General features: G+C 38.7%; 1 protein-coding gene across 1 annotated transcript in view; it reads right to left on the reverse strand.

The window, feature by feature from the left end:
* Positions 1–24381, reverse strand: part of TRPM8 (transient receptor potential cation channel subfamily M member 8) — a gene marked incomplete at both ends in the record, with an annotated part of 349124 nt that overhangs the window by 143812 nt on the left and 180931 nt on the right. Inside the window, one exon of the mRNA XM_083349746.1 lies at positions 1851–1953. Within this exon, the coding sequence (XP_083205872.1) occupies positions 1851–1953 (103 nt within the window). The remainder of the gene's footprint in view (positions 1–1850; positions 1954–24381) is intronic.

Below are 24381 nucleotides of genomic sequence, written 5' to 3' on the forward strand. Positions count from 1 at the left end.
ATTGTCTAAAAGAGACTTGGCTGACAGCCCAGAAAATAGATAAGATACATGCAACTTCAAAACTTCAGCTGTGAAAAGCTCAGCTGTGCTTTTTATCTAGTGGATTTCCTGACTGTTAAGCTTTTAGTTTAATACACTATCATGGAAGAAAACCAGGAACAGAGTTTTCCTATGGAAGAGGATCAGGAACAAATTTTTGTTATGTTGAAAGCAATTCTTCAAAATCTCCTTACAGCTGCTGAAGAAATAAGAAGCTACAGAAAAAAACAACAAGGCAGCCCGGATATGCAATCTCAAACTATGACTATAACTAAAGAATCATCTATACAGAATACAATAGAAAAAGTGGAACAATTAAATACTATGACAGAAGATTTAACTACTCAACAAATACCGATAATAGAAAATCCAGAAAAGAAACTGATAGTATGGAAAAAGGAAAAGATTTCTTATACAAATCAGAAGGAACCTGAGGATCAAAAAGAAAAACAGATGGAGGAGAAAACAAACAATTCAGGACAATTACATTGAAATGGAAAAATAAAGAGAAGACTTGCTGGACCTGCTAGTCCTCTCAAAAAATGGCGACTGGATGGTTTTCACAATGTCAAATAATAGATATAACAATACAAGGAGATTTGATTGATGACCCAAAAGCATGGACATGGAAGATGATTTGGCAATGAAAGAAAGCTAGAATAAGACTGAAGAAGAAAGGGGTTTTGATCTACTTATGAGAATTAAAATAGAATATACTTAAATAGACAAGATGTGTATTTTGAATATAAGATATTGTTATGAACTGAGATAAAGAAATTTTGGCCATGTAAAATTTAGAAGTATAATTACTAACAGTTAAATTTTAATATTGATTTGTGTGTAAAGGTCACATAAAGATGATTAATATATATATAAGCTAAAATCTTATTGATGAATGTAATAAATAGGTCCCTATATATATACCAACTGCCAACGTCGTCAGGATGGAGATGCTGGGGTGGGGAGATTCCGTTTATACTGTTGGTGTCTGCACTCTGCTCATGGAGCACGCTCAGATCTGTTTGTTGAGGTCTGCCGTATTTCTTTGAGTTGTCACGCATCCATTTTTGGGATGTATTTGTCTCTGGGTATCTGTTGTTGAAAGTGAATTGTTTATAGCTCCATGTGTTGTAGTCATAACCCTGGTCATTGTCCGTGTTCTCACGCCAGGGATCTTAAATGGTTGTTGCTCTTCTTCCTTGTGTTCAACATTGCAGAGTGGTTGTGTGCTGGTGCAATCTTGGATTTGATGCAATGAGGTAATTTGTGAATTCTTGCGCTGTTTGTCTTCATGTCGCGCACGTCGTTGCTCTTCCCAATTTCTTAGTGCCTGGTATGCAGGGGGGAGGTCTATATGCCGGTTGATGGAGGAGTGGTTTGAAAACCAGGCTTCAATATGAGACAGTATATATTAAGGGGGAAAGACAGGGAATACTTACTGTAATAGTTTGTACTAATGATATTGATATGTAATTGAATTATTGTAACTCAGCTGCCACATTCCTTTTCAAATATGTAGATGTAATATTAGAAAATCAATAAAACCTTATTTAAAAAAGACCTCTCAATCCAGGAAAAGGCAAAATTGATGCACCAGAAGAGGAGGTATGAAGCCTTCCCCCGTGATGGCTGTAATCTGCTCCTCAAGCAGAAGCCATGAGTCCAGGAAAAACCCCAAATTGCATACCAGTTCAGTCTGGAGAATTACTACCGCATCTAGAGTCAAAGAACATTGTGGTCCTGGGGGGGCATAATGCAGAAATGTGTAACATATAAGTTAAGTAAATGAGAAAATAAGAATGATAACATACCTTTAAAAAGAGCAAATGAAATGGCATTGTTCACAATTTCATCTCCAGCATCTTCAATTTTGATGACAGTTATCAGATGAGGATTTTCAAGTATTTCTTTGATCTAAACAAGGCAAATCAAGATTTCTTCTATCCCCAAAATCTTCTAAATCAATAAAATTTTCTTTACTAAAATATTTCCTGACACTTAAAAAGATACAACATACTTCAGACTACTTCATACTTCATAGCTATTATGCTGCATAAAACTTACTATAAGGGGTCCTTGGTGCTCCTAGAATTTAGTTGTTTTAGTACAGTACACTGATATTACCTGGTTTGGGTAATGAATAATGATATCCATGCAACTTCATCAAAAAGTGGCTGACCATTCAACCAATTTAGTACAACCAACACAGGCTGTATAACTGATAACACTGCCATACATCAAAAACATCTCAGAAACCACAGACTATTAACAACCACATGGAATCAGCACACAACCACAGACTATTACAACCATATGGAATCAATACACAAACCAATTAAAGCCCTCAAAACATCCTAAGTAAACCAAAAGATCCAGCAGTGACAGAGGGGAAAACAGGAGTCATTTATAACACAACAGTGTAAAGACTAGAACAGCCCTGTTGTGATTCATATGAATTCATATGTGACATAGGACAAACAAGCAGAATACTAGCAGAAGACCAACTGGAAGTCAAAAGACATAAAAACTCTTTAATTTCACAATAATATTAAATGGAAGAACCAGACTATTGCCCAAAACAGTTCCCAAAGGTCTGACTTCTCCGGCTTGATGCCTCACTGGCATCCTGCCATCAAAGGCTAGGGAGAAGGAGCATGGGGAAAACAAATAGGCAGTAAGCATATATGGCTAGATGATGGGAAATAGGGAGGGGGGAATGACAGCTTGATGAAGAACAGAGAAACTCATAGCCAGTTATGTTTATGCCAGTTCTCAAGGCCATGCACCCTGAAAAAAGAATGTGGTGTCAAACTGCAAAGAATGCTTATGCTGCTGTGTCCATTACTGCTTCTTAGCTTGCCTACACATTTCAGGGGAGGAGAGGGAGGAATGGAATGCAGGCTTCAGACACTGGACTGCCAAACTGTGAGAACCAAGGTTGTTCAAAACATGTTTATTGAGAACTAAAACACTCTCTCATAATAATTTCTGACACTCTATTGGATAATGTGAGGGGGGAGGGAGACTCTATACTTTTAATAAACTGATTTAGGCATCAATTAACTAGAGCTAGTTTTCTTTTCATCTGTGCCGAAATAGTGTGCTCAGTAAAGTTTTGCATTAGTGACTGGAAAATCTCAGATTGACACAAAAACAGCTCTCAATTAAAATTAAATTCTATTAGGGAGTCCTGAGCTCCTATGCCCCATCCAGCAAACTCCAGAGAGATAATGAAGACTCGGGGGAATGAAGTGAATGGGTGAGCAACTGGCCAAAGCTGGGACTAGGATGACAGAACAGACCCAAGCTTGGACCCAGGAGGGTTCCATTGCCCAACCAGCCTCCACCTGGCTGAAAGTGAAGGCAAAGAAGAGGGAGCTGCTGGTGGCACTGGAATGGACCAGAGCAGAAGGAGACTCTGGCCAGTTGCTCACCCATTTGCTTCATTTTGGGGCATCTTCCCCAGAGCTGCTGAGCAAAGGGAAGGAGAAGTTGCAAGTGGCTCACCGGTTCATTGAGGTTTCCCTGGCAGACCACAAGGGGAAGGGAACTCCGGCCCCGGAAGACCTGTAGCTCACCTTCTACAAGAGTGATAGCGAGGGAGAGGATGAACCGTTGATAAGTAGACCCATCAGTCTCCTTTTGGCCCAAGTGGATATTATGGTGCCCCGCTCAGGGGTGAAGGGAGTAGTAAAATGGGAGACTTCAACTATCCAGATATCAGCTGGGAGACAAACTCTGCAATGAGCGGGAGATCAAACAGATTCCTAACCAACCTAGCCAACAACTTAGTCACCCAAAAGGTGGTATAGGAGGGAATTAGACATAAAGCTATACTGGACTTAATACTTACAAACAGAGAAGAAGTGATAGAGGGAATTAAAATTACCAGAACCTTGGGTGAAAGTGACCACGTCATACTGGAATTTAATATAATGCAAACAGTAGCAATAGAAAACAATCCAACCAATGTCCTAAATCTCAAAAGAGCTGACTTTAACAAACTCAGAGAGAACCTAGGGAAAATCCCATGGATGAAAATCCTAAAGGGGAAAACAACCCAAGAAGTATGGGAACCCCTGAAAAATGCTATCATAAAAGCCAAGACCAGCACGGTACACTGAGAAAGAAAAACAAGAAATCCAAGAAGAAATCAGCATGGCTGCACAAAGATCTCTCTAATAAACTAAAAGACAAAAAGGACAAATACATAAAATGGAAAAAGGGGCACATACTAAGGGGCACATACTAAAGCCGATTATCAGCAGACAGCCAGAACATGCAAAGAAGAAGTCAGCAAAGCAAAGGCTCAAAACCAACAAAGACTTGCAACAGAAATCAAGGACAATAAAAAAGTTTCTTTTAACATATTAACAACAAGAAACAAATCAAGGAAACTGTAGGGCCACTAAAAGAGAGAAGATGGCAAGGATATTACAGGCAACAGGGAGAAAGCAGAGGTGCTTAACTCATACTTTGCATCAGTCTTCACACAAAAAGAAACTATAGCCCAACACACCAAAAAAAAAAAACCACTGCAAAAGACATACTAGAACCAAAAATTAAAATAAGCAAGAAAATGGTAAGGGAACACCTATCCAACCTTGACGAATATAAATCACCAGGACCTGACAGACTACATTCCAGAGTTCTGGAAGAGCTGGCAGATGTTATCTCAGAAACATTGCACCACAATGGACCTAGGAAACTATAGACCAATCAGTTTAACATCAATACTTGGGAAGATCCTAGAAAAGAAAATCAAAAAACAGATCTGCAAACAACTAGAAGCAAACAATGTCACAACTAGTAGACAGCACGTGTTTGTTAAAAACAGATCAGGCCAAACCAATCTCATCTCATTCTTTGATCTAAACTAGTAGACCAGTGAAATGCAGTGGACATAAGGCATTTGATAAGGTAGACCACAACCTACTTCTTGATAAGCTAGAAAAAGGTGGAATAGACAACATCATCACCAGGTGGATCTGTAACTGGATAACAAACAGTACTCAATGAGTAATCCTCAATGGCACTACATCCACATGGAGAGATGTAAGCGATGGGGTACCGTAAGGTTCCATCTCAGGCCCAGTACTCTTCAATATCTTCATAAATGACTTAGATGAGGGAATTGAAGGGGATCTCATCAAATTTGCAGATGACATCAAACTGATAGGAGTAGCCAACACCCCAGAAAACAAACTCAGGATCCAAAAAGGTCATGACAAACTTGAACAATAGACCCTATCCAACAAAATGAGTTTCAATGTAGAGAAAAGCAAAGCCTTACATTTAGGCAGGAAAAACCAAAGGTACAAATACAGATTGGGCAAGACCTGGCATAAAAACAGTTACTGTGAGAGGGACCTTGGAGTCCTAGTGGATGATCACTTTATGAGCCAGCAGTGTGCAGCAGCAAGCAAAAAGCTAATACAATCCTGGGTTGTATAAACAGAGGCATAGAATCAAGATCACGTGAGTATTAGTATTGCTTTATAAAACCCTAGTAAGATCACACCTGGAATAATGCAACCAATTTTGGTCACCATATCACAAAAAACATATTGCGAGTTTGGGGAAAAAAATTCAGAGAAGAGCTACTAAGATGATTAAAGGCCTGGAGACTAAGCAACGCCTATAGGACTTCGATTTGGCTAGTCTAAAGAAAAGAAGAAATAGGGGAGACATGGTGATAACAGTTGTCACATCCATACCGGTCCCTGGTCTCCTCTAACTTGAACACAGAATGACAGGCGATTGATAAACAGGAACGTTGCAACAGATGCTTTAATGGTTCGCAAACAAAGTCAGCACTGGGAGTGGTTTGCTCCCAGTGGGTTAAATACACTCCCCCTGCATCTCCACTCTTTCCCTCACAGCAGACCAGCATCCGGTAAACATCTGTAAAACACCCAGATTCCCCTCCTGCCTGCCTTAGCCGCATTGTTAGCCTTGCTGCTTGGCATTAGTCCATGGCTCACCACCAGTCTTGTAGCTCGGTAAGTCTGTGCATTCCATCAGCTGATCGGTGGCCGGGAGGCCTCCCAGCTGTTTGGCTGTGTCACAGCCAGCCAGAACCAGCCCTGGGCCGATCAACTGCTGGGCGGCCTCGGGAAGCAGCCCCATTAATCTGCCGGGGCTTGGTGGTGCTGTGGCTGCTTGTAGGCTGTCCAGGAGAGAGCAGCTGCTTGGCGGTGAGGAAACTGGACTACCAGGGTTCCCAGCTACTCAGCAGCATTGCAGCTGCATGTTGGGATGAGGCCAGGCCACCAGAGCTCTCAGATGATCGGCGGAATCAGAACCGGGCCACTGGAGCTCCCAACTGATTGGTGGCATTGGGAGATGGCTTCATAGGGCTCCCAGGCTGCGGCCACGCTATAGTTCCCCAGTGATTGTCAAGCCCATTGGGCTTGACAGATGGCTCCCTCTACCAGGGATCCACCTGGGAGGCAAGGAGAAACATGTAAATACATATTGGAGGACTGGTCAGCTGACTCCCCACCCGGCTTACCCAAGCACTGGCAATGAAATCTCTGCACCAACCGGGGAGTATGGACATCCAGTTCCCCCACCCAGGATGCCTCTATGACAGGATATCTTGTCCACCTCACCAAGTATTGCAATTGTCCCCATTGGACCTGAGAGTCCAGGACCTCCTGCACTTCATACTGGTACTCCTTGACAGGCCCTGGTACCTCTTCTCTGGGCCTGCATGGGGCATCCCCTTCCAGTTTTAATAGGCTACAATGAAACACTGGGTGTACCTTCCCCAGAACTGGGACAGCTGTAGCCGTACAGCCACCGGATTAATGACCCGTGTGACCCGGAAGGGCCCCAGGTACTTGGGACCTAACTTTTTGCAGGGCACCCTCAGTCGTAGGTATTTTGTTGAAAGATACACCTGATCTCCCACCCAGAGAGGTTTCTGGGGCCTTTGTTTCTTGTTAGCCTGTGCTTTTGTGCTTTCCTCCGCTTTTGCCAAAGCCTTTTTTACATTACTCCACACATCCCCAATGTGTGTTATCCACTCTTGTGGCTGGCAAGGTGAAGGGTCCCCTTGGTTGTACTCAAGTATTGGAATGAAGTCCAGGCCATGCACAAAACCTGAAGGGGACAAACCTGGTGCTACTGTGCACTGCATTGTTTTTTTTATTGAAAAGTTTTACAGTACATTTTATCTTTAACAATCCCCCCCTCCCTCCACCCACCCCTATCTAACCCTCCCTATCCCTCCCCCCATTCCCCCCTCCCCCCGACTTCCCAGAGCTAAGTACAAGGTATAAAAACAAAGAACAATCATAAACATCCATATGCTAACAACAATAAACTATTAAGTCTATCCCACTCTAGCTCATATAAAATGACTACAAGCAATACTGATATTACATAAAAAAGAGAAGAGAGAAAAAAAAAGAAAAGAGAAGAAAACTGATTCAAATGCTAAATGAAACTTTTTAGTCCCATATTTATTCTGGATATAATCAATCCACTTTTTCCACTCCATAATATAACGTTCTTGCGAATGATCCTTCAAATGAGCCGAAATCTTTGCCGTTTCCGCCAGGTCAGAAACTTTAAGAGTCCATTCTTCTATAGTCGGCAGTTCCTCCTTCTTCCAATATTGACCTATTAAGAGTCTTGCTGCTGTAATTAAATTCAACATCAACTTAATGTCCACAACAGTAGCATCTGTAATTATACCCAATAAAAACAATTGCGGACAAAACTTTATCCTTTGCTTGAAGATCTTCTGCATATTCCACCAAATTTTTATCCAAAAAGCCTTAACCTTTTTGCAGGTCCACCATATATGAAAATACGTTGCATCTTCGCCACCACATCTCCAACATTTAGGTTGATAGTTCGGATACATACTTGCAAGCTTTTTAGGATCTAAATGCCATCTATAAAACATTTATAAAAGTTCTCTCTTAAATTTTGGGCTTGCGTAAATTTTACGTTCCTCACCCAGATCTTTTCCCACGTGTCCATTGTAATAACTTCTTGAATATTCTGAGCCCATTTTATCATACAGTCTTTAACAAGTTCTGTTTCTGAGTCAATATCTATCAATGCAAGATAAATCCGTTTGATATGTGCTGGACCCTGGTTTCTAATTTACTTTATCAAATTTTCATCAGTCATTGACAAACCAATTTTCTGATCTTCTTTCCACCTGGCATGTAATTGAGTATATTGAAACCAAGTTTGAATGATCTTCTCATCTCGCAAGAGATTGTACGGCTTCAAACACCAGACGTTCCTTTCCAAGCTTAAGATCTCCTTATACGTAGTCACATCATGTTTGAAGCCAACATTTATGTTTTCTATTGCATCTTTCGGGATTGCCCACAATGGCATCTTGTAGTCTAACTTATGTCTATACTTCTTCCAGACTCTCAACAATGCCTGTCTTAAAATATGCACTTTAAACACATTATCTACCTTCTTATCATACAACAAATATGCATGCCAGCCAAATAACAAGTCGTGGCCCTCAAGATTTAATAATCTCCCTTGTGTCAAATTAATCCAGTCACTTATTCCTGACAACGCAGCAGCTTCATAATATAATTTAAGATTAGGCATTTTAAGACCACCTCTTTCACGAGTATCCTGCATAATCTTAAGTTTAACTCGTGGCCTTTTCCCTGCCCACACAAATTTATTGATACCCCGTTGCCATTCTTCCAAATTAGAGTCTTTTTTAAGAACCGGTATCATTTGGAATAAAAATAAAAATTTAGGCAGGACATTCATTTTCACTGCTGCAATTCTTCCCAGCAAAGACAATTGCAGTTTTTCCCAGCTCTCCAATTCTTTTTGAATTTTTCCCCATAACTTTTCATAATTATTTTTATATAACTTTGCATTGGAGGGTGACAAATACACCCCCAAATATTTAACCCTTTTAACAATCTCAAATCCACTTAATCCTTCCAAAAGGGCCTTTTGCGATGCTGTCATGTTTTTGGCTAAAATTTTTGTTTTTTGTACATTAACCTTAAATCCAGAAACCTTCCCATATTGCATTATTATCTCCATCAGGTCCACAACAGAGTTTTCTGGCTGGGTCATCGTAACAACCAGATCGTCTGCAAATGCCCTCAATCTATAATCCTGATCTCTAATCCAATTGATCAAAAGCTTTTTCAGCATCTAAAAAAATTAGCGCCGCAGGGATCTGGTTGTTCCTTTCCAAAAACTCCACCACATCAACTATGTGCCTCACATTATTTTTCATTTCTCTACCACTAATAAACCCAGTTTGATCCCCATGAATCATCTGTTGCAAAACCGTCATCAATCTGTTAGCTAACACCTTAGCAAATATCTTGTAGTCTGTATTTAAAAGTGATATTGGTCTGTAGTTTCTTACTTGAGTAACATCCTGATCTTCCTTCGGAATCAAAGAAATAAAAGCAGTTCTCCAAAACGGAGGCACCCTTCTCCCCCTCTGAATTGTCTGAAACAATTCCCTTAATGGCTTTATCAGCTCCAGTTGTAAATTTTTGTAATAGACCGCAGTCAGTCCATCCATACCTGGCGCTTTGTCCACCTTCAATTGCTTAATTGCTAAAAGAATTTCTTCTTCTGTTATCAATTGATTAATCTCTTCCTTTTGTTCTTGTGTGAGAACCGGGATGCTAGCATTCTTCAAATATACATCAATATCTGTTTCATTAATCTTCTCCTTAGCATATAATTTGGAATAAAAATCCACAAAGGCTTCCTTGATAAGATCCTGTTGAAACACAACCTTTCCTTTGCATTCAATTTTATCTATGTTAGAAGCCCTTTGTTTTTTCCTTAACCTGTAGGCTAACCACCTACCTGGTTTATTGGCATTGCAAAAAGTATTATGCCTAGCAAACCGTAGGTTAGTTGCCACCTGATCAGCCATCAACTTATCAAATTGTCCTCTTAGCAAGTTAATAACCTCCTTAATCTTCGCATCCGATGGATTCAAAATTAGGGCCTTTTCTTTTTCCCTAATTTCATTCTCCAGTTCTTTCCTTCTAACTTCCAAATTACGTCTGTATTTATTATTCATATATATTAACACCCCTCTCATATAGGCTTTGCTAGCATCCCAAACCATGTCCATAGAAGTATCCTTGTTCATATTAATTTCAAAAAAATCCTTCATCTGCTTTTTACATTCTTCCACATTTCCCTGATTTCTAAACAAATTCTCATTTACGCGCCAGGAGAGCCTATCTCTATTGTCCTTGTTAATCTCTAACCAGACTGGACTATGATCAGATATAGTTCTTGCACAAATCTTTATCTTCTTAGTCCTAGAAAAAAAATCATTAGTCAGTAATATAAAATCAATCCTAGAAAAAGATTGATGTCTATCAGAAAAAAAAGTATAATCCTTTTCATGTAAGTGTGTATCTCGCCAAATGTCTTGCAATTCCAGGTCATCCTTCATTTCAAAAAAAGATTTAGGCAATCTAGCATGACTCGGGGCACGCTTAAAAAAACCAGATTTATTCAGCTGTACATCCAGGACACCATTCCAATCTCCCATAAAAATAAAAGATTTATAATCCAACTGGGTAATCTTTGTATGTAGTAAACTAAAAAAATCAGTTTGTTGTTGATTAGGAGCATACAGTCCAACTAAAAGCGTTTTTTGCCTTCTAGCAGCAAATCTATCATAACATATCTTCCTTGTTTATCTACTTCAATTAGTTCCGCTGTCAGAGTACTCTTGACATAGATAACCACTCCATTTTTCTTATTCATTGCAGAAGCAATAAATTGTGTGCCCAGCCTTGAGTTCAACAAATACTTTTGGTCCATAACCCTAATATGCGTTTCTTGCAAACAGATAACATCAGTCTTAAATTGTTTTAAATATTGAAAAACTTTCTCTTCTGTGGTGAATTTAATCCATTAACATTCCAGGTTAAGAACTTAGTCGCCATTCTTGGCATCCCGAAGCTCCTGGAGCACGTCTGCCAGGACCCCTTTAACTTCCTTAGGCCGCGCCCCTCCCACAGCTTCACTCTAAGTACGCTTTGGAGGTTCCATAACTTTCTGCTGATCTTGCTCTTGCTCTTGTCTCATTCGTCTTAAGGCGTGTGCACTGCATTGTTGTATGCCACTTCCACGAATGAAAGGAGGTCGACCCAATTTGTTTGCTGATATGAGACGTAGCTCCATAGATAATGCTCCACCATCGCGTTCACGCATTCTGGTGCTCCATTAGTGCTGGTTTGATATGCTGAACTGAGGCCTTGCCATGACCCAATAGACCGGATGAATATTCGCCAAAACTGAGCTGTGAACAGTACCCCCCTGTCAGAAATGATCCACTGGGCACCCTATGCAAGAGATACACATGATGAATAAAGAGTTTGGCCAGCTTCTGGGCCGACAGCAACCCCTTACATCAGATGAAGTGGGCCTGTTTGGAAAAAAGGTCCACATCGGTCCAAATCACGGTGTAACCACGACTCTCTGGCAGCTCCACAACAAAGTCCATTCCAATGTCTTCCTATGTTCGGGTCGGGTCTGCTACCGACTGCAACAACCCTACTGGTTTCTCTGTTCAGTGCTTTGTGGTGGCACAAACATGGCAACCCCGAACATTGGCCTCTATGTCCGCTTTCATGTGCAGCCACCAGAATTGGCGCCATACCAGGTGGAGGGTCTTAAGAAAGCCAAAATGCCCCACTTGTTTTGCATCATGGCATCGCTGTAACACTCCTTCCCATAGGGCCTGTGGGATGTACAGAATATTGCCTTTCCATGCTAGGTCCTCCCTTCGTGTCAATAGGTCTGAATGTTCCTGTACCCAGGGGTTGTCCTGGACTACCTTGTGCAGTTCTTAGACAGTATTGACAGCCAGGTTGTGCGGTACCACTCACGCTGCTGCTTGCCAGTAGGGAGGCATGATTGCCTGTACTACTTCCTCCCACTTGCTATCATATTGAGGCATCTGCGAGAGGGCATGAGTGAGGAAATTGTTCCCCCCAGTACATACCTCAGCCAGAAACCAAAATGTTGGAAGTACTGCGCCCAGCAGATGTGTTTGGGGGAAAGGCGCCTAGGTGACTGAAAGACCTCAAGGTTTTTGTTGTTGTTTTTTTTATTGAAAAGTTTTTCAATACATTTTATCTTTAACAAAACAACCCCTCCCAACCCACCCCCCATTCCCAACCCAACCCAACCCTCCCCCCTCCCCTTCCCCCCTCCCCGACTTCCCAGAGCTAAATACAAGGTATAAAAGTAAAAACAATCATAATCTACCATATGCTAACAACAATGAGTTATTAAGTCTATCACACTTTAACTCTTGTAAAATGACTACAAGCAATATAAATATCACATCAATACTTATTTAAATGCTAAATGAAACTTTTTAGTCCCATATTTATTCTGGATGTAATCAATCCATTTTTTCCACTCCACAATATATCTCTGTTGCGAATGGTCCTTCAAATACACCGAAATCTTTGCCATTTCCGCCAGGTTGGAAACTTTTAGAGTCCATTCTTCTATAGTCGGCAGTTCTTCCTTCTTCCAATATTGCCCTACTAAAGGTCTTGCTGCCGTAATTAACTTCAACATCAATTTAATGTCCACAACAGTAGTATCAGTAATAATACCCAGTAAGAACAATTGCGGAGAAAACTTTATCCTTCTCTTAAATATCTTCTGCATATTCCACCAAATTTTGATCCAAAAAGCTTTAACCTTTTTACAGGTCCACCATATATGAAAATACATTGCATCTTCACCACCACACCTCCAACATTTAGGCTGGTACTTCGGATACATACTTGCTAATTTTTTGGGATCTAAATGCCGTCTATAAAACATTTTATAAAAATTCTCTCTTAAATTTTGGGCTTGCATAAATTTTACATTTATCACCCAAATCTTTTCCCAAGTATCCATTGTAATAACTTTACAATGCAATCTTTATCATGCAATCTTTAACAAGTTCTGTCTCTGAATCAATTTCTATCAATGCAAGATATATCCGTTTGATATGTGCTTGACCCTCTAATTTGCTTTACCAAATTTTCATCAGTCATTGAAAAACCAATTTTCTGATCTTCTTTCCACCTGGCCTGTAGTTGCCCATACTGAAACCAGGTTTGAACAATCTTTTCTCCTCGTAAAAGGTTATACGGCTTCAAATGCCATACATTCCTTTCCAAACTTAAAATTTCCTTATATGTAGTCACATCATGTTTAAACCCAACATTTATATTTTCTATTGTGTGTTTCGGTATTGCCCATAGAGGTATCTTATAATTTAACTTGTGTCTATACTTTTTCCAAACTCGCAACAGAGCATGTCTTAAAATATGCACCTTAAACACATTATCCACCTTCTTATCATACAATAGATATGCATGCCAGCCAAATAACAAATCATGACCTTCAAGATTTAATAATCTTCCTTGTGTTAAATTAATCCAATCACTTATCGCTGACAAAGCAGCAGCTTCATAGTATAATAAGACCTCGAGGTTTTTGTAGACCATCCAGACCTCAAACGGCTCCACTGCTCCCTCCAACAGGTGTTGCCATGTGAACAACACCCACCACACTACAAATGCCTCAATCTCCCAAATGGCCCAGGCCCTCTCGGTCTCCATCAGTTTTCGTGATGTATAGGCACATGACTGTAATGTCCCCTGGCTGTTCTTTTGCAGTAAGACTGCTCCACTGTGACATCACTGGCATCGATCTGTACCCTGAATGGCATGTCAGGATTTGGATGGAGCAAGGCCGGATCCCTTGCAAACAGGACCTTCAGGTCCTCAAAGGCCTTTTGGTATGCCATGGTCCACACCAGTGGCTGACCAAGCCATGGCTTTGTCCTGGCGTGTCACGTGTGGAGCATGTCCGTCAGGGGCAGCGCCACCACTGTGAACGAAGGGATGAATTGCCTGTAAAAATTGGCAAAACCCAGGAACCTCTGCAGTTGACAATGGGTCCAGGGGGCTTGCCACTCCAACATGGCCTTGACCTTGTTAAGGTCCATTTCCACTGCTGCCCCTGATATCCTTATAGCTGAGGTAGTCCAGTTGGGTTTGGTGAAAGTCACACTTAGAGAGTTTAACGAACAAGTGTGCCTTCAATAACTTTTCCAGCACCTGTCTCACTAATCGAACATGTTCTTCCAGGGTAGCAGTGTATATAAGGATGTCGTCCAGATAAACGAGCACCCTGCGGTACAAATACTCATGCAGCACTTTGGGTTTTTTTTGTTTTTTTATTAAAAAGTTTTACAATACATTTTTAAATACAAAAAACCTCCCCCTCCTCCCCCTCCCCTATCCCCCACCCCTCCCTCCCCTCCCCCTCCCCGACTTCCCAGAGCTGAATACAGGGTATAACAATACAAACAAGCATAATCTAAAATATGCTAACAACAATAAGACATTAAATTCTGTCGCACTTTAAATCTCCATCGTCAAAATATTTATAAAATAAATACTAACTATTTATACATCCTATAGATCCACTACTTATTCAAATACTAAATGAAACTTTTTAGTCCCATATTTATTCTGAATATATTCAATCCATCTCCTCCATTCCACAATGTATCTCTGTTGCGATTGGTCTTTCAAATACGCTGAAATCTTTGCCATTTCCGCCAAGTTAGAAACTTTTAAAGTCCACTCTTCTATAGTCGGCAGTTCTTCCTTCTTCCAATATTGCACTACTAAAAGTCTCGCTGCCGTAATTAAATTCAACATCAACTTAGTATCTATAACAGTAGTATCTGTAATAATACCCAATAAAAACAATTGCGGAGAAAACTTTATCCTTTTCTTAAGTATCTTTTGCATATTCCACCAAATTTTAATCCAAAAAACTTTAACCTTTTTACAAGTCCACCATATATGAAAATACGTTGCATCCTCACAACCACACCTCCAACATTTGGGCTGGTAGTTCGGATACATACTTGCTAATTTTTTAGGATCTAAGTGCCACCTATAAAACATTTTATAAAAATTCTCTCTTAAATTTTGGGCCTGTGTAAATTTTACATTTCTAACCCAGATCTTTTCCCAAGTATCCATTGTTATAACTTCTTGAAAATTCTGAGCCCACTTTATGATACAGTCTTTAACAAGTTCCGTTTCTGAATCAATTTCTATCAATACATTATATATCCTCTTTATATGTGCTTGACCTTGATCTCTAATTTGTTTTACCAAATTTTCATCAGTCATCGAAAAACCAACTTTCTGGTCCTCTTGCCATCTAGCCTGTAATTGCCCATACTGAAACCAAGTTTGTACAATCTTTTCTTCTTTTAAAATATTATATGGCTTTAATTGCCATACATTCCTCTCTAAACTTAAGATTTCCTTATATGTAGTCTCATCATGTTTAAATCCCACATTTATATTTTCTATTGCGTGTTTAGGTATTGCCCAAATGGGTATCTTATAATTTAACTTATGTCTATACTTTTTCCAAACTCGCAACAGAGCATACCTTAAAATATGTATCTTAAACACATTATCCACCTTCTTATCATACAATAAATATGCATGCCAACCAAATAACAAATCATGACCCTCAAGATTTAATAATCTCACTTGTGTTAAATTAAACCAGTCACTTATCGCTGACAAAGCAGCAGCTTCATAATATAATTTAAAATTAGGCATTTTAAGACCACCTCTTTCACGCGTATCTTGCATTATCTTAAATTTAACTCGTGGCTTTTTCCCTGCCCAGACAAATTTATTAATTCCTTTTTGCCATTCCTCCAAATTTAAATCCTTTTTAAGTATAGGTATCATTTGAAATAAAAATAAAAATTTCGGCAAAACATTCATTTTCACTGCTGCAATTCTTCCCAATAAGGATAATTGTAATTTTTTCCAACTATCTAATTCTTTTTGTATTTTTCCCCATAACATTTCATAATTATTTTTATATAACTTCACATTTGAGGCTGACAGATATATCCCCAAATATTTAATCTTTTTAACTATTTCAAATCCCGTTAAGTCTTCTAAAACAGCCTTTTGTGATACTGTCATATTTTTAGACAATATTTTAGTTTTTTGTATGTTGATCTTAAATCCAGAAACTTTCCCATATAGCATTATTATCTCCATCAATTCTACAACTGAATAATCTGGCTGAGTTACTGTAACAACCAGATCATCTGAAAACGCCCTCAATCTATAATCCTGATCTCTTATTTGAATTCCCCTAATTATTTCCAAGTCACATATTTTAATCAATAATATTTCCAATGTTAAAACAAGTAATAGAGGTGACAACGGGCACCCCTGCCTTGTGCCCTTTTCAATATTACATAGTTCAGTCAAACTGTTATTAACTATTATATGGGCTGTTTGCTTTTGATATATTGCCCTAATTGGTTGTAAAAATTTGTCCCCAAATTCCATTTTCTCTAATACTTTCATCAAAAATTGCCAATCCAATTGATCAAAGGCTTTTTCAGCATCCAAAAAGATCAATGCTGCGGGGATCTGATTGTTTCTTTCCAAAAATTCCAATAAATCTACAATATGTCTCACATTATTCTTCATTTGTCTACCACTTATAAATCCAGTTTGATCACCATGAATCACTTGTTGTATTACCCTCATTAATCTATTAGCTAAGATTTTTGCAAATATCTTATAATCAGTATTCAAAAGCGATATTAGCCTATAATTTTTAGCTTGGGTAGCATCCTGATCTTCCTTCGGAATCAAGGAAATAAAAGAAGTCTTCCAGGATGGAGGTACCCCTCCTCCCATTTGAATTGTCTTAAACAATTCCCTTAAAGGTTTCACCATTTCTAACTGTAAGTTTTTATAATACACGGCAGTCAAACCGTCAGTACCCGGCGCTTTACCCACTTGTAATTGTTTAATTGCTAAAAGAATTTCTTCATCAGTTATCAATTGATTCATCCCTTCCTTTTGTTCTTGCGTAAGAACAGGAATATTAGCTTTTGTCAAATAATCATCTATATCTACATCTCTAATCTTATCTCTAGCATACAGCTTAGAATAAAAATCAACAAAAGTCTTTTTAATAAGACTCTGCTGGTACACTATTTTACCCTTATATTCTATTCTATCTATATTAGAAGCCCTTTGCTTCTTCCTTAACAAGTAAGCTAACCATCTACCTGGTTTATTAGCATTACAAAAAGTGTTATGTCTAGCATACCGTAAGTTAGTTGCCACTTGATCTGCCATTAACTTATCAAACTGACCCCTTAATAAAGTAATTACCTCTTTGATCTTCCCATCAGATGGATTCAGAATTAAAGCCTTTTCTTTTTCCTTAATTTCATCCACTAATTCTTTCCTCCTAAATTCCAATTTACGTCTATGTTTATTGTTCAAATATATTAATACACTTCTCATATAAGCTTTACTTGCATCCCAAACTATCTCAATAGAAGTACCTTTATGCGAGGACTTCCGGGTGGTAAGGCGTCGCAAGAAGACAGCCATTTCCAGGCTGTCCGCTCCGTGGCTTTGTAGAATTGCCGAAAACAGTGCCGATCAGCTGTTTCGGTGGTTCGGAAGCCCCCTCCTTGGGAGAAGAGGAGGGGGTGAGTACCCAGGTAGGGGTAGAGTTCTCCGGGGCCGCCAGAACTTAAAGTTTTGGCAGCTGAAGGATTGAGCCCCCCCGAAGCTTGGGTTTGCTCTGGGCTGCGTGGCGTTTCTGCTCCGTGCTTTTAGGAGCAGAACAAGGCATTCGCAACCATCCCTGCCAGCAGGAAAGGATTTCGGAGAATGAGGATGCAGGCAGAGCGATACAGGAGATTAAGGTGAAAGTGGACTTTTGATCTTTAGCTCAATGGACTCTGCAGACTTTGAAAGTGAAAGTGCGTAGCAAGCAATAATGGGGGAAAATGGCGGCTAAATCTTCCAAAGTTCTTAGAAGCACGGGGGCTTCCCCGGTGCAGCAGTCTTCATTGCAAGCTTTATTGCCCCCTGCACCTGCACCTACGCCAGCCCTGACAGTTAAAGATTTGCAAGAAGCTTTGGAAAAGCATTCGCAGCAAATAGCTGAGATTATAGATGAAAAGCTGGATGAGAAGCTAACAGAAAAACTAGCTGAAGTTCTGGATGAAAAGCTGGATGAGAAGTTAACAGAAATAAGGGCGGACATTTTGCTTGTATTTCAAGGCATGGCTATATGTATCGAGCGCTTGGATGAAAGAGTGGAAGATCTCAGCCAAAATAATATCAAATTAGATGCAAAAATGTTAGAGACTGAGAATGTGGTGGATAAAATTGACAGTGACTTGACCTTGGTGCAGTACCACGAGATGGAGTTTGCTGTTATAATCAGAGGCTTAAAAGAGAATCCTAAAGAAAATCTGAACGAAATAGTCTCTGAGGCTCTGGAAGGGGTGCTGGGACGGCCAGCAGATGGAATTGTGGGAGACATAGATAAAATTTTTCATGTCAATTCGTGGATTGCAAGACAAAGGAAATTACCCAGAGATGTGGTTGTTTATTTTACAAAGAGAGCAATCAGGAATGAAGTTATCCAAGCGTCTTACAACACTAAGCTTGTAATTGCTGAGCAAGAAGTCCTGGTATTAAAAGAGATCCCTCCAAGAATTTTAAGGAGAAGAAAGGAGTTTGCTTTTTTAGCACAAGAGCTCAGGCGACGTGATATCAAGTTTAGATGGGAGATACCAGTGGGTATGCTGGTGATGCATGAAGGCACGAGACATCATCTTATTACAGTGATGCAGGCACGTGATTTTTATAGTAATGTTTTAAAAGCAACCCCCATACCACTTTTGGAATCTACAAAGAAGAATGGCGAGGGAAAGCCTCAAGGTGCTGAAGGAACAACGCAGACAGATGAGAAAGCTACAGGAGTGGATCAAATTTCAGTATCATTGGAAGAAGCTAGAGACCAGAGGATGATGCGTGCTGCTTTGAGACGAATGAGACGAGAGCAAGAACAAGACCAGCAGAAAGTCATGGAACCTCCAAAGCGTACCTATAGCGAAGCTGTGGGAGGGGCGCAACCTAAGAATGTTAAGGGGATTCTGGAAGACGCGCTCCAAAAGCTTTGGGTCGCTAAGGATGGCGACTAAGCTTCTAACTTGGAATGTCAATGGCTTAAATTCACCTTAGAAGAGAAAGAAAATCTTTCAATATTTAAAACAATTTAAGACTGATATTATTTGCTTACAAGAAACACATATTAGAGTTATGGACCAAAAGTACTTATTAAATTCAAGACTGGGCACACAATTTATTGCTTCTGCAATGAATAAGAAGAATGGAGTGGTTGTTTATATCAAGAATACTATGACAGCGGAGTTAATTGAAGCAGATAAACAAGGAAGATATGTTATAATAGATTTGTTAATAGAAGGCAAAAAAAGGCTTTTAGTTGGATTATATGCTCCTAATCAACAACAAGCAGACTTTTATAGTTTATTACACAGCAAGATCACTCAGTTGGATTATAAATCTTTTATTTTTATGGGAGACTGGAATGGTGTCTTGGATGTACAAATGGACAAGAGTGGTTCTTTTAGGAGTACTCCAAGTCATGCTAAATTGCCTAAATCCTTTTTTGAGATGAAGGATGATTTGGAGCTGCGAGATATTTGGAGAGAAAGAAATTTACAAGAAAAGGATTATACTTTTTTTCTGATAGACATCAATCTTTTTCTAGGATTGACTTTATATTAATTACTAATGATTTCTTTTCTAGGATTAAGAAGATAAAGATTTGTTCAAGAACTATGTCTGACCATAGTCTAGTCTGGCTAGAGATTGATAAGGATAACAGAGATAGGCGCTCCTGGCGTCTAAATGAGAACCTGTTTAGAAATCAGAAAAATGTGGAAGAATGTAAAAAACAGATGAAGGTTTTTTTTGAAACTAATATGAATAAGGGTACTTCTATGGAAATGGTTTGGGATGCTAGTAAGGCTTATATGAGAGGTGTGTTAATATATATGAATAATAAATACAGACGTAATTTGGAATTTAGGAGGAAAGAATTAGAGAATGAAATTAGGGAAAAAGAAAAGGCTTTAACTTTGAATCCATCGGATGTGAAGATTAAAGAGGTTATTAATTTATTAAGGGGACAGTTTGATAAGTTAATGGCTGATCAGGTGGCAACTAATTTACAGTTTGCTAGACATAATACTTTTTGTAATGCCAATAAACCAGGTAGATGGTTAGCTTATATGTTAAGGAAGAAGCAAAGGGCTTCTAATATAGACAAAATAGAACAGCGTTTCCCAACCTTAGGAACTTGAAGATGCATGGACTTCAACTCCCAGAATTCCCCAGACAGCTATGCTGGCTGGGGAATTCTGGGAGTTGAAGTCCACGCATCTTCAAGTTCCTAAGGTTGGGAAACGCTGAAATAGAACATAAGGGTAAGGTAGTGTATCAACAGAACCTTATTAAGGGAAACTTTTGTTGATTTTTATTCTAAATTATATGCTAGAGATAAGATTAATGAAGCAGATATTGATGTATATTTGAGGAATGCTAGTATTCCGGTTCTTACACAAGAACAAAAGGAAGAGATGAATCAATTGATAACTAAGGAAGAAATTCTTTTAGCAATTAAACAATTGAAAGTGGGTAAAGCGCCAGGCACTAATGGATTGACTGCTGTGTATTATAAAAATTTACAGTCTGAGATGATAAAGCCATTAAGGGAATTGTTTCAGACAATTCAAATGGGAGGAGGGGTGCCTCCGTCTTGGAAAACTGCTTTTATTTCTTGATTCCAAAGGAAGATCAGGATGTCACTCAAGCAAGAAACTATAGACCAATATCACTTTTGAATACTGACTACAAGATATTTGCTAAGGTTTTAGCTAATAGATTAATTAGGGTACTGCAACAGGTAATTCATGGTGACCAAACTGGGTTTATAAGTGGCAGACAAATGAAAAATAATGTGAGGCATATAGTTGATTTGTTGGAATTTCTGGAAAGGAACAACCAGATCCCTGCAGCGCTGATTTTTTTTGGATGCTGAAAAAGCCTTTGATCAATTGGATTGGCAATTTTTGATGAAAGTATTAGATAAAATGAATTTTGGGGATAAATGTTTACAACCAATTAGGGCATTATATCAAAAGCAAACAGCCCGTATAATATTAAATAACAGTCTGACTGAAGTATGTAATATTGAAAAGGGCACAAGGCAGGGGTGTCCGTTATCACCTTTATTATTTGTTTTAACATTGGAGATATTATTGATTAAAATACGGGATTCGGGAAAAATCAAGGGAATTCAAATAAGAGATCAGGATTATAGATGGAGGGCGTTTGCAGACAATCTGGTTGTTATGGTGACCCAGCCAGAAAATTCTGTTGTAGAATTGATGGAGATAATAATGCAATATGGGAAAGTTTCTGGATTCAAGGTTAATATACAAAAACCCAAAATGCTGTCTAAGAATATGACAGTACCACAAAAGGCTGTTTTAGAAGGGTTAACTGGATTTGAAATTGTCAAAAGGGTTAAATATTTGGGGGTATATTTGTCACCCTCAAATGCAAAGTTATATAAAAATAATTATGAAAAGCTATGGGGAAAAGTTCAAAAAGAATTGGATAGCTGGAAAAAATTACAATTGTCTTTATTGGGAAGAATTGCAGCAGTGAAAATGAATGTCTTGCCGAAATTTCTATTTTTATTTCAAATGATACCTATTCTTAAAAAGGATTCAAACTTGGAGGAATGGCAAAAGGGTATTAATAAATTTGTTTGGGCAGGGAAAAGGCCACGAGTTAAATTTAAGATTATGCAGGATACGCGTGAAAGAGGTGGTCTCAAAATGCCCAACTTTAAATTATACTATGAAGCTGCTGCTTTGTCAGCGATAAGTGATTGGATTAATTTAACACAAGGAAGGTTATTAAATCTTGAAGGTCATGATTTGTTATTTGGTTGGCATGCATATTTATTGTATGATAAGAAGGCAGATAATGTGTTTAAGGTGCATATTTTAAGACATGCTCTGTTGCGAGTTTGGAAAAAGTATACATATAAGTTAAATTATAAGATACCTTTATGGGCAATACCGAAACATGCAATAGAAAATATAAATGTTGTGTTTAAACATGATGTGACTACATATAAGGAAATTTTAAGTTTGGAGAGGAACGTATGGCGTTTGAAGCCGTATAACTTTTTACGAGGAGAAAAGGTTGTTCAAACCTGGTTTCAGTATGGGCAACTACAGGCCAGGTGGAAAGAAGATCAGAAAATTGGTTTTTCAATGACTGATGAAAATTTGGTAAAGCAAATTCGAAATCAGGGTCAAGCACATATCAAACGGATATATCTTGCATTGATAGAAATTGATTCAGAAACAGAACTTGTTAAAGATTGCATGATAAAGTGGGCTCAGAATATTCAAGAAGTTATTACAATGGATACTTGGGAAAAGATTTGGGTGAGAAATGTAAAATTTATGCAAGCCCAAAATTTAAGAGAGAATTTTTATAAAATGTTTTATAGATGGCATTTAGATCCCAAAAAGTTAGCAAGTATGTATCCGAACTACCAGCCTAAATGTTGGAGGTGTGCTGGTGAAGATGCAACGTATTTTCATATATGGTGGACCTGTAAAAAGGTTAAAGCTTTTTGGATCAAAATTTGGTGGAATATGCAGAAGATATTTAAGAGAAGGATAAAGTTTTCTCCGCAATTGTTCTTACTGGGTATTATTACTGATACTATTGTTGTGGACATTAAATTGATGTTGAACTTAATTACAGCAGCAAGACCTTTAGTAGGGCAATATTGGAAGAAGGAAGAACTGCCGACTATAGAAGAATGGACTCTAAAAGTTTCCAACCTGGCGGAAATGGCAAAGATTTCGGCGTATTTGAAGGACCATTCGTAACAGAGATATATTGTGGAGTGGAAAAATGGATTGATTATATCCAGAATAAATATGGGACTAAAAGGTTTCATTTAGCATTTGAGTAAGTATTGATGTGATATTTATATTGCTTGTAGTCATTTTATAAGAGCTAAAGTTCGGTAGACCTAATAGTTTATTGTTGTTAGCATATGGTAGTTTATGATTCTTTCTACTTTTATACCTTGTATTTAGCTCTGGGAAGTCGGGGAGGGGGGAAGGGGAGGGGGGAGGGTTGGGTTGGGTTGGGGAGGGGTGGGTGGGTGGGGAGGGGTTGTTTTGTTAAAGATAAAATGTATTGAAAAACTTTTCAATAAAAAAGAAGTACCTTTATGCATATTAATTTTAAAAAATTCCTTCATCTGTTTTTACACTCTTCCACATTTTCCTGATATCTAAACAAATTTTCATTTAAACGCCAAGACCGTCTATCTCTATTATCTTTTTCTATCTCTAACCATACTGGACTATGATCAGATATAGTTCTTGGAAAAATCTTGATCTTCTTAATCCTAGAAAAAAAATCATTAGTAATTAATACAAAATCAATCCTAGAAAAAGATTGATGCCTGTCGGAGAAAAAAGTAAAGTCTTTTTCTTGCAAGTTCCTTTCTCTCCAAAAATCTCTCAATTCCAGGTCATCCTTCATCTCAAAAAAAGATTTAGGCAGTTTAGCATGACTTGGGATGCTTTTAAAAAGACCTCCCTTTCAAAACACCATTCCAATCTCCCATAAAAATACAAGATTTATAATCCCACTGAATGATCTTGCTGTGTAATAAACTGTAAAAATCTCCTTGTTGTTGATTAGGAGCATATAGTCCAACCAAAAGCGTTTTCTTGCCTTCTATTAATAGTTCAATCATAACATATCTTCCTTGTTTATCTGCTTCAATTAAAGTCGCTGTCAAAGTATTCTTAACGTAAATAACCACTCCATTTTTCTTATCAGTCGCAGAAGCAATAAACTGTGTACCCAACCTCAAGTTTACCAAATACTTTTGATCCGTCGCTCTAATATGTGTTTCCTGTAAGCAAATAACATCGTTTTTAAATTGCTTTAGATATTGAAATACTTTCTTTCTCTTATGTGGTGAATTTAAACCATTAACATTCCAGGTTAGAAGCTTTGTCGCCATCTTTTGCGACCTGAAGCTTTTGGAGTGCCTCTTCCAAAATCACCTGCATTCTCTTTGGTCGCACTCCTCCCACTGCTTCACTGTAAGTAAGTTTTTGAGGTGCCGTCATAACTCTCTGCTGTTCTTACTCTTGTCTCATTCGTCTAGCAGCAGCACGTGTCATTCTTTGGTCTCTAACCTCCTCCGATGATACTGAAATTTGATCCACTCCTGTAACTTTCTGGAGTTCTCCATCTTTCAGCTGCATAACTCCTTCAGCACCTTGTACATTCTTACTTTGTGATTGACGCT

This window comes from Vipera ursinii (genome assembly GCF_947247035.1).
Source record: "Vipera ursinii genome assembly, chromosome: 1".
In the NCBI taxonomy this organism is placed as follows: Eukaryota; Metazoa; Chordata; class Lepidosauria; order Squamata; family Viperidae; genus Vipera; species Vipera ursinii.